A 15,961-nucleotide genomic window follows, 5' to 3' on the forward strand; every position below is an offset into this window, starting at 1 on the left:
CATCTTAACTCTGGTGTCATTAGCCATTTTAAAGCATAAGGTACTTGCATCAGCCATGTCATGTCAGTTTCTAAGGTGAATAGTTAATGCGACAGAACCCCATTTCCATTTTTCAGCGCTACCCTCGTCCTTACTCAATTGACAATGACATCCTGCATCACACATTGGTATTTTTACCATAGCATATGAGACAGGTGTGCATTTGTACTATAGAATTGTAGGCCTACTATTCCCCGTTGCTTTGAGAATAATACATAGGCCCAAAAAGATTGCCACGTTCGCAGGTTGAAGTTCTCAAACGAGCTTTTTTTTTAAGTCTGAATGAACTCCATAAATGCTCGTTTGAACGTCCCAAATATCTGTTTTGTTTTGTTTCCTTATATATCTTCTTTTCTTTTCTGTTCCATCTGAAATGAAGTTAATTTAACTAACTTTTCTATTACCCACAAGCGCAGTTAGGTTTTAGAATCCTGAATAAAATAGGCCTTAAATTACTCTCATGATTGACAGATACCATCCATAAACAACGCTCCTACTTTCCGAAAAGAGATTGAAAGTGGTTTACAGGATCATTGCATGCATATGAATGGAGTTATCTTGCATAATATCAAAACCTTTACCGGCAACACTTTGGACCACAAATTCTTGACGGACCCAGCTATTCTGTTAAAGCTCACATGCAAGGTGTACCTTGTGTCTTACTCAGAATGTATTCACCAGCAGCATAAGATGTGAATAGTAAAACAAAGGAAGAAGTGAAAATTCAATGTGCAGTTATATATTCATTAAAGACAAAAGTACAATTCCTTAGGTCTAGTTTGTATTGTTTGATAATCAAAATTATTATTTTTAAAGTAGTTTACAACAATATTAAATGTAAAATATTTTAGTAAAATAAAACTCTAATTTTAATCGACTAGTTACTTATAAAATAGCACATAAGTTTTGACAATTAAATGCTTCTCATTCTTCTCATGTTATCAATTAAATATTGTTTCATGTAGTCAGACGGGTTTGTTTAAACTATCATAATGGCAGAGTGAATGAGTGACCCTTACTTCTACACTAAGAAAATTAATTATTGTAACAATTTAAATGTAAATGCTACGAAACCTTAACTCATGATGTCCAATACATGATTCTATGATCTTAAAAATAATCAGTATAAACAAAATACAGGAAGTGTAAACGAATGATCCTCCCAGTGTTTAATTCCTTCAGCAAATGAGTACTTATGCTACATATGAAAAGCATCAGCTTCTCTTATATTGAATTCTTTAACCTATCTTTTATTGATGATAAAAAAATGTGTAAGATGAACGTTTGTGTAAGTAATAGATGACATCGATGAAACAGAAGATCTCGTGACTACAATGTTTGAGATAAAATCCATTTTGTTGATTATTTTAAGCAGTCTGCAACTAAGAATTGCATAAATGAGAAAAATTATGGTAATTGAGTTCTAAGATGCGTTAAGAAGTGTGAAAGATCATTATTGAAAGCAGGCAATATCAAGCATTTCTTGTAATAAAATTGCCTACAATTCATAGTACAGAAAATTTGCTTATTGCAAAAAAGAAATACTGCTGAACTTGAAGGTAGTCCAAGAGTGAAGTTTCATATTGGTGGCAGATATGTTATCACAATTGGACTTCTTACCCTGTGTGCACCATCCTTCCATACAAGACCTCCAAATTCAGGTTCTGTTTGCCGAGATTTTGTTGTGAAGGTAACCTTGTAAGATAGTTTCTGGTATTTTCTGGTGAAACTCAAGATGTCTGGTTCAACTTTAACAGAAGCACCTCTAAATGGTGAAATCATGACATGGTATTTGGAAGTAGGAGAACCAACATTGGTGGCAGTTCTGTGAAAGGTCAAAACTGAAGTGGAATTTTTCAGTGGAAAAACTACTGATATAGCCGGGTAGTTCAAGTCCCCTGGACTTGCAAGAGTGTGCTTGCAAGTTCTGTTTGCATGTTTGGCAAAAACTCCAAGTTGGGATGGAGTTAGACTCTGTGTGCAAAGGAATTCAAAGTAATCCTGTGGCTCAATATCATAGACTAAACCTGGGTTAAGAGCTCTTCTGGGGTGGATGTGTCCAGCACCATGATCATAAGGAGTTGAAGGTTCAGCAGTTGAGGCATCTTTCAGAGGCTTTATGGTATTGTCATGGACATAAGCTGTTGTCATCAATGCAGATTTTATAGCAGCAGGACTCCATTCTGGATGCCTAGCCTTGAGCAAAGCAGCAATGCCACTTACATGAGGGCATGACATTGAAGTTCCAGAGAGAATATTGAACTTCACCTTCCTATGATCTGTTGGCAAACTTGATGGACCAATGGCTCCACTCCAAGCTGCAAGAATGTTCACCCCAGGAGCCACCACATCAGGCTTCAGAATTTCAAGGGTAAGAAAATTAGGTCCTCTTGATGAAAATGCTGCCACTACAGGAGATGGTCTAACTCCCAACCTTGTATCCAGAAAAGCTAGAGTTGCAGTGGCTTTTTTACTTGTTAAAACATAATGTTTGAGTTCCTTGCCTTCTTTCTCTCCAACTGCAATTGCTGGAAGTAGGTGACAGTCCGCAACCAGCTCTTCCCCATTGGTTGCAGTGTTAGCAAGAATCATTCCCACTCCTCCTGCATTTTTCACCACTTGACCCTTCTGCACCCTTGGACTAATGCCTCTGTCACAAATCACAATCTTACCTGAAACCATTTTGCGATCCAAAGTACCTTCTAAGCACAAAGATCTAGGATCAGGAATGCTTGAGTTGCTACTGCCCATGTATACTAAAGGGTATTGTTTCTTAACCGAGAGCATGCTTTTCCCTTTATAGAGTGAGGTTCCTGTTATCTTCCTTCCATTTCCAAGCTTAACATCTGCAGGAAAATCTCTATCCATTGTGCTGGCTCCAACTGTGGTGATCCAAGGTGATACATTTGTGAGGCTGACAGGGTCAGGGCCTGCATTTCCAGCAGAACATGAAACAAAAACACCCTTCTCCATTGCCCCAAATGCAGCTACAGATAAACTATCTCGGTAGTAAGAGGAGACTCCACCACCCAAAGAGATGGATAGAACATCCACACCATCAGCTACAGCTCTATCAACAGCTGAAAGAATATCTGAGCTGAAGCATCCACCAGTCCAGCACACTTTGTAAGCAGCAATTCTTGCTCCTGGTGCCATTCCTCTTGCTGTGCCATATGCATAACCAAGAAGATTAGCACCATGCACTGGAGACCCAGCAACTGTAGCTGCAGTGTGAGTTCCATGACCATCTTGATCTCTTGGTGACTTGTATTCTGTTTTCTCATCAATTTTACCTGTTGCTGCTTCATATCCATGGTAGAATATTCTTGCCCCTACAATCTTCTTATTGCAGTGATGTTTTCTGAACCCCCTCCCAGTCTCACATGCACCTTTCCAGTGAGCTGGTACTGGTCTCATGCCTGTGTCATTGAAGCTCTCACTTTCAGGCCAAACCCCCGTGTCCAACACTCCCACTACAACATCATGGTTAGCTAGCTTTTCTGACGACATGTCAGTGCTTTGTACTGGTTCAAGCCCAAGGAAAGTTGGACTTCTTGTGGTGTGCAGTTGATACTTTGTATCAGGAAATATGGCCACAACACCTTCTTCTGCTTCTAGCTTCTCAGCTTCTTCTTGGCTCAACTTGGCAGCCACTCCATGAAAAGCAGTTTGGTAACTGTAAATGATTCTCTCTTCACTGTGCATCTCAGCTTCTACTGATTTGGACAGAATTGATTTCACTTTGGATGAATACCACTCAAGGTGAGTGGAGAAGGTGTCTGGCTTTGCTGACTTGTCCATTTGAATGATGTAAGTGTTCTTGACAAAGTGAGCACTTGCAGATAGGACTATACACAAGAGGAGATAGCTTGATAGAATGCAACCCATCTTTTCCATTGGAGTGATTGTACTAGTAGTCATTTTTACATGCTAAGAAGAAGGAAGCCAAGATTTTTCAAGCATTGGGTTTGAAGGGGCAAAAGATGGGTGAAGAGAATTTAATAAGGGTTCATGATTTATTGAAATGAGTTGTGTGTGTTCTGATGCCTAAGATATTTAAGAGAAGAAGAGAGAGGAGTGATCTTTGCTCTGCCACCAATGCGCAGGTAATAAATAAAGGTGAGTGGTTGTTTCGTGGATGGCAAGTTGAATGGTGAGTTATAAGAGCTACCTTGTGGTTGGTGCTAGAAGTTAATATGGTTATGGTCCTCCTCTGAATCTGAGCAATACTATTTTCACTGGTTTTGCTATTTCACAATTCTTACATCACATTTACCAACAAGTAGCATCATGTGAGTTTGAGGACCTCAATATTTCATTTTCTCTTCCAAACAGTCGTATAATTGTACACAGTAAATTTGAACAAAAAATTAAATCCCAAGTTAAAATATAATTTTTAATATACAAGGTAATGAAAGGTCTTTTGAGGACTTCAACTCTCTATAAAGATACTCAATTCACTTTTCTTTATTCTGACAATGGTTTAAAAGCTTTCTGATCGAGTATTTCACTAAGCACTCGCATTGCCATGGTACTGAGTCCCAGAACATCTGATGAAACATGGTTAAAATAGTGACTCTTGTTATCAAGGATCAACGTTGTTGTCCATAGGAGGACAAATTCTTCAATAGATTTAGTCCTTCTTACATGTAAACAAAAATCTGATGATGAGACCCCACCTTTACAGAATGCATGTAATACATCTGAGCACTGCTGAGTTCAGATTCCTTTAGTGGTCAATTATTCATCCACTTACTCAATTATTTGTGTTGAAGTTGCGGTACACATACTCGTCTGTTTTCATGAAGCATGGTGTAATCTTCGACTGCCATTTATGTAACTATTTACTGTAATATTGATATCTGCTAAATAAGTATTGGAAATGTCAGGGGAAGAGAGAGAATAGTTGCTCCTTGAGCTGAAACAAAGAAAAAGCCTATAAAGTAGCAGAATTCCTTTAACCATTTGGTTTAAAAGATGCAACACTTGGTCTCTTGCCACATGCAGAGAACATGTCAATAAAAAAGTGGAACTTTCTTAATTATGAACGAGTTATAAGCCAAAGGGATTAATGGGTGTTTTTCATTAGCCTAAGGCAATGTGAGGCTTTCTTCTTTGTACCGACACTATTTTCTTGTAAGAAAAATAGTAACTATCAAGACATCTCTCGCTAGTCACTGTCTTAAGAGTACGAGATTAATATATTTTTATTAAAAATCATGTTAAAATGTATTAAAAATCATAAAATCAGTATATATTTACTTTTTTAATAAATATTTGTATTTTTATTTCTTAATTAGTGCTTTAAAGTCAAATTTAGCATTTCTTCTTTTAAATTTATAAAAAAACTCTTCCGACAAACAAATGTCCCCAATAATGGTTAAATTAAAATTATTTTTTTTGTCTAAAAATATTATTAATATACATTTCTTTTTCATTATTTTAATAAAAAAATATTTTTAAAATCTGAACTGATGTGGTACTAGTTAACAAGACTCTTTTTCTTGATACTAAAAACGAGTAAACGGCAAAGTTGAATCTACACAATATTCTTTTACATTAATTTCAACTATTATTTTAAAAAGAAAATAATTTTTTTACACTAAGTTTAAAAATTTCTTACATTTAATTTGAGCCTTTTATTTAATTTAAATCTAACGACTAGTGAAGTAATAAATTATAATTCATTAAATTTAAATTAAATAAAAAAACTCATAAAATTTTTTAAACTTACATTATTTTAAAAAAAATAATAATTAAATTCAAACTGGTACCATAAATCTTATGGAACATAAATGTAGTCTTCATTATCGAATTACTCAGAGGAAGTAGTTGACACACAATAAATTTGAGCGAATATAGTGAAAATAAGGCAAGTTGCTTGATTCATTATCTTTAATATGTCTTTTCCTCAAAATGACAATTAGTGCTAATGTGGGTATCCTATCTGCTAGCCTACAACCCACTTTAACAAAAGCATAAGCCAAGTCCATATTTAGTGCTGACCTTAGCAGCATTAAAGGAAAGGACAACTCTTGTTGGACTTTAAAAGTAACCATATCCTATTATCCTTTGATCACAGCTCTATTGTTTCTATTTCTAATGATTTAATTAATGCCAATAATCGTTTCTTTCGGACACAGTGTTTGTTATATTAATAGTTAAATGGTAGTGAGACAGGGTCAGAATAGAAGTTATGGAACTTATTTTTTAGGGTACCTTTTCTTAATTTTTATGAAATATGTTAGATAGTACAAATTTAGTTTTGACAAAAGTTAATACCCCATTACTGATTGCTGAGAGCTGAAAAGTATCGATCTGATTTTAATTAATATTATATCTATCTATTGATCTGTTTGAGAAAAAAAAATATTTTATTCTTGTTTATTTTTGTAGAATATTGAGATAATGTTAATTTTTATATTTTTCACTAATATCATTTTCTCATATAGAAACTATAAGTACTCCTTCTATTCTTTTTTATCTGTCTTCTAATTAAAAAAATTATTTAATATTTTTGAATTACTAAATTTTAACATCTATTTTCATATTTTAGTTTTTTTATTAAATTATTTCTAAATTGAATTTTGACTACTCCATGACTTACTTAGAATTATTAATATTAATAAATATTTTAAAAAATTAACTATTCACGAGATATTTCTAGCTCCTCCTTTTTGACCGTGTTAGCTTTCCATTGATATTCCAATCCATACTGTTTTGATGCAATTCATTAAATTATCTTATTCTACCATAAACTTCAATTTGTCATTTTCTCTTTCACTTTATAATTTAAAATTTGTTACCACTAAAATTTTTCACTTTGAATATAGTTATAATCATGATGCAATGCTTGATGAGTAGTCTAAGAATTAAATCTATCTATAAAAATTAGGAAACAGAATATATTACTAAGAATTTTCTTTAATTTTTGAAATTTGTATAAGTTAATTAACCATTTCATTTATGTAAAGGGTAAGAGTATAGTAAAAAAATAATAATAAATGTATTCTTAAAATTTTAATGAAACAAATAAAAAAGAACAAAAAATTTTTAAAACGGAGACTAATAAAAAAGAACGGAGATAGTATAATAAATAAAATATTTACACAAGTAATCTAAAAGTTTTAAGAAAATCCACTAATAAAAGTTTAGAAAATGTAAACTAATGTTGGTTAATAAAAAAAAATTATTGAAAACGTTAAAAGACTCACATTTCTGTAATTTTTAATACATTTTAATGTGATTTTTAATAAAATTTACTATCTATTAATTCCTTAACGGGATATTGATCAACAAAATCTTAATGGATATTTAAAAATTTTATTACATAATTATAATAAAAAAAATTATATGAATAGTTATTTTTCTCAAAACCGATAAATAACATGTAAACATGATGTTTGTGATATTTTTTTGACGAAAAGCTTACCTACTATGCATAATTATGATTGTGCAAAAATCATTTAAACAAAATAATTTAACTTATACTACATTTTAAAAAATAACTGTTTTAAAAGAAAATTAGTATGTTTTTAACAAACGGTTTAGTTATCCTGTTCTTAAAATCAAGTTTTATTTTATAATCAGTTTTTAAATTATTTATATTATGAAATTAATTTTTAAAATTAATATTAATCCAGTTCAAAATCATTTTTAAAATAATTTTGCATTTGAGGTATATACTTACTCTAGTCCTCTTTATACAAATCTTTTACCTAAATCATACTTACAAAAACAAGTTGTTGTAAGTAGTTAATTTATTAATTTTAAAAAATAATTACGGCATTTTAATTTTGTATTTAGTTAAATTAATATCTATTATTATATTAACAGTTAATAATTTAAAAAATAATAATTAAAGGTAAGTATAAAAATAATAATAAATATTTCTTAAATTTTATAAAATGTCTTATATTAAATACCAATAAAAAATATTTGAAAAGTTCAAGTAGCGAAATAAGTAATATAAATGTTATTTATTTTTCGATACGAATATACACATGTTGGTGAGGCCCCTAGTTTTAGAGTACTCAAACCAGAAAAAGAAAATTGAATTTTATTTATACACATTGGTTTGTAGTAACAAATAACTGTAAATAATTTCTTCTATTGTGATACATATTTTTTTTTATTGTTTTAAAAAATTTGTCAATGATACACTCTGTATACCATATTGTGAATTGTCTGTTCTTAACGTCAAATTTCCGATTGCACTTTCCATGCATGAAAACCTTTAACTTTTAGCCTTTCTCTTTATCAAAGAATGCATATATAAATAGACTCACCAATGAAGAACAGCGAATGAAGAGGAGAGTTCGTGAGCAATATTACTTTGAAAATTCTAATGTGTACGAGAGATTCTTCTTACGTCTGAAAAAGAATCATTTTATAAAGAAAGTAAAAGTGCATTTAAAAAGTAATCAGACATGTAATGACTTTGAATTTCCCAATGATGCCTTTATGCTATTGAAAAATTTACTATGAAAAAAACGAATCAGATATAATCACTCTTTAATAGATTTAATGTATCTTCTGTTCATGCACGTTCATCAATTGATGACCATTGGGTACACTTAAGGTTCTTTCGTTCAGCCGTGGGAAAAAGAAAAACCCTTCAACTTAATTTGGATCAATTGAAGGACATTATCAATTGTAGAAATGTCAGTTTTAAACAAAATGTTATTTCTACACAACCAAAGTGACCAAACAACAGCATACCAAATATAACCTCCATGATGAAAACAAAAGTGCCTTACACTCTAATCCTTCCGTCGATTTCCATTATAACAATGTTGAATGTAGTTGAAATCTAGGTTATTTAACCAGAATCTAAATAATTAGTGAACATAATTATTATGAAATATAATATAATTTAATAATTGTATTAACAAAATTTAACTTCCGCAGAAGGTTATTTATTTTATCAAGTTAAACATTTAATGTTATTTGAAATCATATATTATCTAATCAATTTAAATAACCCATCCAACCGAGCCTAGTTGAGTTTGTTCGGGTTAATTGAAAAAACTGATAAACTTAATTTTACTTAATTAAATTTTATCTAATCAATTTAAATTTTAATTTAGTTTTGCCCAAATTAACCCAATCCAACTTGTAATCGGCCTATAAAGCACATGTTTGGTGGCACAGAGAAGGCGCACGGAATTGTAAGATTGGGCTTTGGGCTTTATAATCTTACTGTAGTTTTTTTTGGAGTTGGTAGAATGCGTATCGATGTAACACAGTAACATTGACAAAAATTTAATTTAATAAATTAAATTTAAAAAGGCATCCTAATCATTTAGCTAACTAATGTTATAATAAAATAATCTTAGTATCAATATTTGTTTCATATAAAGATAAATTACTAATAAAGTTTTAGTTTATATTTGAATATAATAAGATTTTAATGTTTAAAAGTAAACTTCTCTTTAATTATTTGACTAATCATTTCATTTAATAATATTTAGATTGATGTATTGAAAATTTGTTACATCTAATAATATATAAGTTCAAATATTTTTAAAAAATAAAAATACCAATCACAATAATTTTGCACAGGATACAGATAACATACCTTAGTAGTTAGAAAAGAATATTTCAGATCATGAATAATTTAGTTTTCTTATACATAAAAACATGGGTGTGATAGCGTGAATGAAGTAGGTTATAAAATGCAAGCAAAACGAATTTGGTGAAACTTGATATTAAGGCTGAGGAGGAAATGTGGAGAATTATGACTAGGTAGTAGTTAGCATGCATGTAGCAGAAGGGTTTTCCGGTGCCTAGGGTAAAGGCAACACCGCAACAGTGGAGGTGGAGACAGTCCCAACTGGTGTCATCACTTCCTGAGAGAAACAATTAATGATGCAAGCAACCACCTCAGTCCAACCCGTTTACCATTTACTTCTACAGATACCAAAAAGATACACAGTAGTAAATGTAAACTCACCCTACTGATTCATTTCTCAACAAATCACTTCTACAACTGACACCCTTGCCACTCTCATTGAATATGAATTCAGTGATATTAGATTTTCTTAGTTATGAATACTTCTTTCGCTCATTTTACAGTTCACTTAATTGTAAATTGTTATATATTATAAATTATTAAGTCCTATGATAATTATTTTCTTTTTATTTTTCTCAATTCTTATAATTGGATTTAAATAATTAATAATAACAAATATTTATTATATTATAAATTTTAAAATTAATATTAACAAAAGCATTGCTTTAAAAGTAATATTTAAAAATGATTTTAACCTTTCAACAAAATAAAAAGATTATAATTTTTTTAATCTTTGTAACATGATTGACTATAAGAAATTGTATACACTAATTCTTTAAAAAAGTTATATAAAATTCTTATATTTAATCTAAATCTTTCATTTAACTTAAATATAATAGTTAGTAAAATAATAAATTATAATTTATTAGATATAAATTAAATAAAAAGTTTAGATAAGTGCAAAAGTTTTTAATCTTACTCTAATATAAAAAAATATTGCCCATGTATATACTTAAATGTTTACTTAAGTGCATAAAAATGCAAGATGTGAAATGATCTTCTAGCCATATACAACTCACGATAAAAACACTGAGAAATTTATAATCAAATTGGAATTCTTAATTGACAGTGAATACTGGGTATTGATGGATACAATCAGCCCAGGGCCCCTTCTGGTACTCTCCAACTATAGGCCTAATACACTTTAAAACCACACTGTTACACTTGGGTCCACTTCCCATGCCAAGTTGCCAAACCATGTCACCCTTATGCACTCTTTCCTTGGCTTCCAAGTAAGCTAGTTCGTACCACACTGAGGAAGAAGACTGATTTCCAAACCTGTGCAGTGTCATCAAAGCAGGTTCAATGTCTCTGTCTAAAAGCTTCAACCCTTTGCCTACTTCTCTTATCACTGCCCTCCCTGAACAAGGCAAGCAAAAGTGTTGCACCACTGTCTTGAAATTTGGCACGTAAATTCCCTCAGACTTTATAAACCTCTTTTTGATCACGGAAACCCCGTACCAAAATTTTTCTGATAGAGGAAAGATTTCATAACCCAAAACGGAGATGTTTGCACGGAGAGTTTCACCAGCTACTTGAAGTAAGTCTCTCTTTAGTGTCACCCCAATTTTTCCTTTAGAATCTTCTTCCCTTACGGCAGAAAAATAAGCTTGATCATCAAAGGCTCTCTGGGTTCTGAGTGTCCTAACCAACCTGTATTTTGCATATTTCTTTGCTTCTTTCTTGTTTGAGAGAAGGATCGCTGCACTTCCCATCCTGAAGAGGCAATTGATCAGCAACTTGGACTTTTCATTCCCTGAATACCAACCAGTTGACAAAATCTCTGTGCTAAGAACAATGGCATTAGTGTTCTTATGAACTCTCAGAAGATTCTGAGCCAAATCAATGCAAAGGGCACTTGCACTGCACCCCATGCCAGAGACATTATAGCTCTTAATGTCACTTCTCATAGAGTATTTGTTGGTGACAATGGAAGTTAAAGAAGGTGAGGGGCAAAAGCCACTACAGTTTAGGATAAGAATGTCTATATCAAGGGGTGAGACATTGGTTTTTGCAAGAAGATCGTCCATGATGGGAAAAAGTACCATTTGCACCTCTTTGATGGATTCTGTTTGATGGGTCTTTGGAGGAATGTAGTGCAAGGAAGGTGGGAGGCAAGTTTCTTCACCTTGTCCTGAGGAATGAAGGACTTTGGCCATAAAAGCTATGCTTTCAGAGTCGAAAATCTCAAACATGGATGCATTTTCAAGAAATGCTGCGAAAGGCACCCTGCAATAGCTGGGTGGCTTAAGACATGAGAAATCCACAAGGTAAATGGGAGAGGGTCTTGAGAGAAAGTACTTAACAAGGAAACAAAGAAGGAGGAAACATGGTATCAGAAAATGGAACATCAGTTCCCAGTTTTGAAGAAGTAAGAAAACTTCAGCAGATGCTGCAATAAAGAAGATACAAGCCGATAGAAAGTTGATGAGTTTTGGAAGGAAGTGATTTGAGAAGAGGGTGAATTGATCAGGGGTGGTTGGGTTGAAGGGAAGGACATGGTTTTGCTTGAGAATGGCTTCCATTATACGATCATTTCATTGCAGTGATGATGGCAAGTTATTAGGGTATAAATAGATGGCGTAAAATATAAGGGCAAATAAGAAAATAAAGCGGGGAAGTTTACTTATTGCCACGTAGAAAGAACCAATATTTATCTATTCTTTTTCTTTTTAAACTTTGTGTGGCAAATGGTCATGACTCATGATCTCAACCATACTAGAAATTTCCCTGAAGAAGAGAAAGACCACCCTAGCTTTTTGTTGTTGTTTTATTCTTTTTGGCATGTTTTTGCATGGTCACACTAGAAAAGTGTGTGCGATTGGTTGCGAAAAAGAAATGATAATATATATTGTTGGTTCGGAGTATGCATATGAAATAGTGTCATGCCACCTGATTCATTAATGAATTGGCTGACATTTTACAGCGAAAGGGCTTGCGGGGTTTTTTATGGCTACAGACTTGTACAGAAAATAAATGAGGACAAGTTCCCAAAAGTTCTAGTCGTTATGCATCTACAGATACAAAATGAAAGAAAATTTTATTTAAGTTGAATAAGAACGTGGGTGAGGGCTAAATTATTTTTGGATATTTAATGTAGCTGTATTGATATTTTTTGTTAATTAATTTGTTATGGTATTTAATGTGTATATTTTAAAAAAATAAAAATTATGAAATTTTATTAAAAATTATAATTATAATATTTTAATGTTATATATACATTATGTGATATCATATTATTTTATTAAAAAGAAACTTTAGTTTTACTGTTCAACGGGATTAATAGTTCTTACTACTTAAACAACAGCAGAAAAAATTATGTACAATATTTTTTATAATAAAATATTATAAATTTTAATCTATTAATAATATTGCATTATTAAAAAATAGAAAGAAGAATAAAAATATTGTTGGTTGAAGTCGTATCAATTGGCACCAATTGTATAACAAAGGTAACAGCAAGGTTTGATCTTATATAATATGCAGAAGAAAAAAACAAGGAATGTAGGACGTACCTAAGTAACGGGGCAGAGATGTTTTAATGTACTTTTTGTTTTCTTTTAAGAAGAAAACAAATCCAGTCGCCCCAACACTGTTGGATATTGCTGTTGTTAATTGGAAATCTTAACGAAAACGAGCTAAATGGTAGGAAATTATTAAAAAAATATATATTTCTTATTAATTTAAAATTATTTGCATTTATAAAAAACTTAAATTTAAATTAATAATAAAATAGTTTTCACTATAATTTGTATACATCTGCTTGGTGGTAGAATTTGGATATGAGAAGCCTCTCTATTTGATTTGTCTGAACTCTGAACCCATTGTGAATTGCGAGAAGATATTCTCAATGCTTTATGGTAACGATGATACCGAAATCTGAACCCATTGAAGTGGGCTAAATCCTTCATAAATTTTCTAGCATGCTTCCTGCTAATCTTTTTATAAAGTTTTTATTCATTAATTTTAATTGTTTCTATTAATTTAAATAATTAAATTATAAATTAATTATAAATAAATAATATATTAACATTTCTATATTTTCATACTTATCATATCTTACATTTATTTTTTTATTATGTCATCAATCGCATCTCTTATACTGTTCTCTTTCTCACCAACTTCACACACACAATTTATTAAAATTATTTTTATAATTTTTAAAATTTAATTAACACTTTAGTGAGTGAATTTATTTAATATATAACATATATTTTAAAATGTAATTAAAAAATAACTATAAAAATTATTTATCAATTTTAATTTATTTAAAATTTAATGTATAATCATAATATTAATATCATATTATTTAATAGTTAAACTTATTAATTAAAATGCTATAAATAAGACATCAAAGGAAATAACATTTGCAATAGTAATTTTATTAGTTATTCTAAATAAATTGTTCTATTTTTTAAATAGTGATCCTACTACTTTATAAAATAGATATTAAACAAAAATATATATTGTGTCTTGAAAATATTTAGAAAATTAAAAAACACAAAATTATAGATATTAAAAATGAAAATATTATTTTAAAGTAATATCATCATCTAAAATAATCGTGTTACTTTTATGTGTATGTCGAAAAGGAAGTGAGTAGTTGACAGTGGCTGCTTTTCTTTTGATTTATGAACAAGACTGGCAGGTTGTATCTTTCACCTACGACAGATCATAAAGAACCCAAAAATTGTTGGGTTGGTTTAGATGGGCTTCGGGTCCTTTCTCAAGTCACTTGCAAAGTTTCCAAATGGCGGTTCAGTGTACCATTGAAGGGATAATCTTATTTTAAGACAAGAAAAAGTCCTTAAATTTGAATGATAATTACAGTTAACTTGTTCTTAAAAACTAGTCCTTAAGACTATTTTAAAACCTACTTAATTAGAAATGGCAAATTTCAACTCATCCAAAAAACTTTATAGGCATAACTTTTTAAAGCTTTATTAAGTAAATTCAAACTAACGTTTTATGTTTCTGAAACTCGTTTAATGGATGATCTTATCTGACCTACTTATCCACTTGACCTCCATGTCTATCCTTTCTTAGTGGGTTATTTGTATTAAGCTTAGAATCTTTTGTCATTTACAAAAAATAAAATAAAATTAATGTCTTAAAACATCAATTTAATCGTAAAAATAATTTTTTTATATATAATAGTGCCAATGGAAAATGACACTCCTGAAAGTGACATATAAGTGTGTAACTCACATTAAAAGAGGACACGTACCATAGGTCACCACGTGTTCTAATTTGGTCTATGGTTCTCTAATGCAAATCATGTCATATTTTGGTTCGTTACTCTTTTTTATTTGTTTTACACCCTAGAAATTGATACATCACACGTTTTCCATTTAACTAAAATTTAAGATTAAAAAAATTAATTTTAAATTTAAATTTTAGTCAAAAGGAGAGCAAATTAATATTTAAATTTTAATTAATATAAAATATTTTGAATTTAAACTTAAATTAATGTAAAAGAAAATTTAAATATAATTTTTTAATTCAGTTAAGATTGGAGGAAAATTAAAATTAAATCTGAACATTAACAAGTAGCACAAAACGTGACATGTGCCAATTTCTAATGTGTAAGTAAAATTAAAGAAAAATAGATCAAAATACAACAAGTAACACTTTATAATATATCGTGTGATTCGTCACGTTTTGGTGTATGATCTCTTTTCTTTTACAATATTATTTATACAGTATACACTATTAAATTCACATATTTTGTAATTTCTTAAATAAAATTAATTTAATAAATAATTTTAAAAATTATCTTACTGCGGTTAACAAAAGAGCAGGTAAATAGAAAAAAAAAAAAAAAAAAAAAAACAGGTTAACACATACTTTTGATGAGTCCCACACCAAACCTAATCTTACTCTTCATAAGAAGTTAATGTAAAATTCAAATGTCAAGATAAAATAATAATAATAATAACAACAATAACGTAAGATGACTTATGCGTTATATTATTATCTCATAATATAATATTATAATTATTAATTATAAAATAAATTTTTTATAATAAATTTAATTTAAATTTTAAAAGATATTGTCACATTTAATCTTTGAAATTTTTGTAATTATCATTAAATTTAATTTTTATCTATGTTTGGTGATTCACAACTTCTTTTAAGAAGTATTTATTATAAAACTTTTTCATAATATACATATTGTTTTCATGCAGTAATTTTTTATAACTAATATAATATTATAACAGTACAATAAATTCTTAAATAATAAGAGAAAATAAATGAATTAAATAATAAAAAAATTATGCACTTTGACTAAAGAAATTTAACAGTTTTATATTTTCATTAGTCAAAATCACATTCATGCTATTAACT

General features: G+C 30.2%; 2 protein-coding genes across 2 annotated transcripts; both read right to left on the reverse strand.

Annotated features, from left to right (window-relative positions):
• Nucleotides 1–1,597: 1,597 nt before the first annotated feature.
• LOC113872512 (subtilisin-like protease SBT1.3) lies at nucleotides 1,598–4,051 on the reverse strand. The gene has a single exon (XM_027510121.1). The coding sequence runs from the start codon at nucleotides 3,958–3,960 to the stop codon at nucleotides 1,618–1,620; it is 2,343 nt and encodes a 780-aa protein (XP_027365922.1). The 5' UTR covers nucleotides 3,961–4,051; the 3' UTR covers nucleotides 1,598–1,617.
• A 6,620-nt stretch (nucleotides 4,052–10,671) lies between these two features.
• On the reverse strand, nucleotides 10,672–12,138 carry LOC113873736 (3-ketoacyl-CoA synthase 6-like). Its single transcript, XM_027512020.1, has one exon. It carries the CDS (start codon nucleotides 12,136–12,138, stop codon nucleotides 10,672–10,674), a length of 1,467 nt encoding a protein of 488 aa, XP_027367821.1.
• Nucleotides 12,139–15,961: the final 3,823 nt, after the last annotated feature.

This window comes from Abrus precatorius, unplaced genomic scaffold (assembly GCF_003935025.1).
Source record: "Abrus precatorius isolate BTA unplaced genomic scaffold, Abrus_2018 Scaffold7, whole genome shotgun sequence".
Lineage (NCBI taxonomy): Eukaryota > Viridiplantae > Streptophyta > Magnoliopsida > Fabales > Fabaceae > Abrus > Abrus precatorius.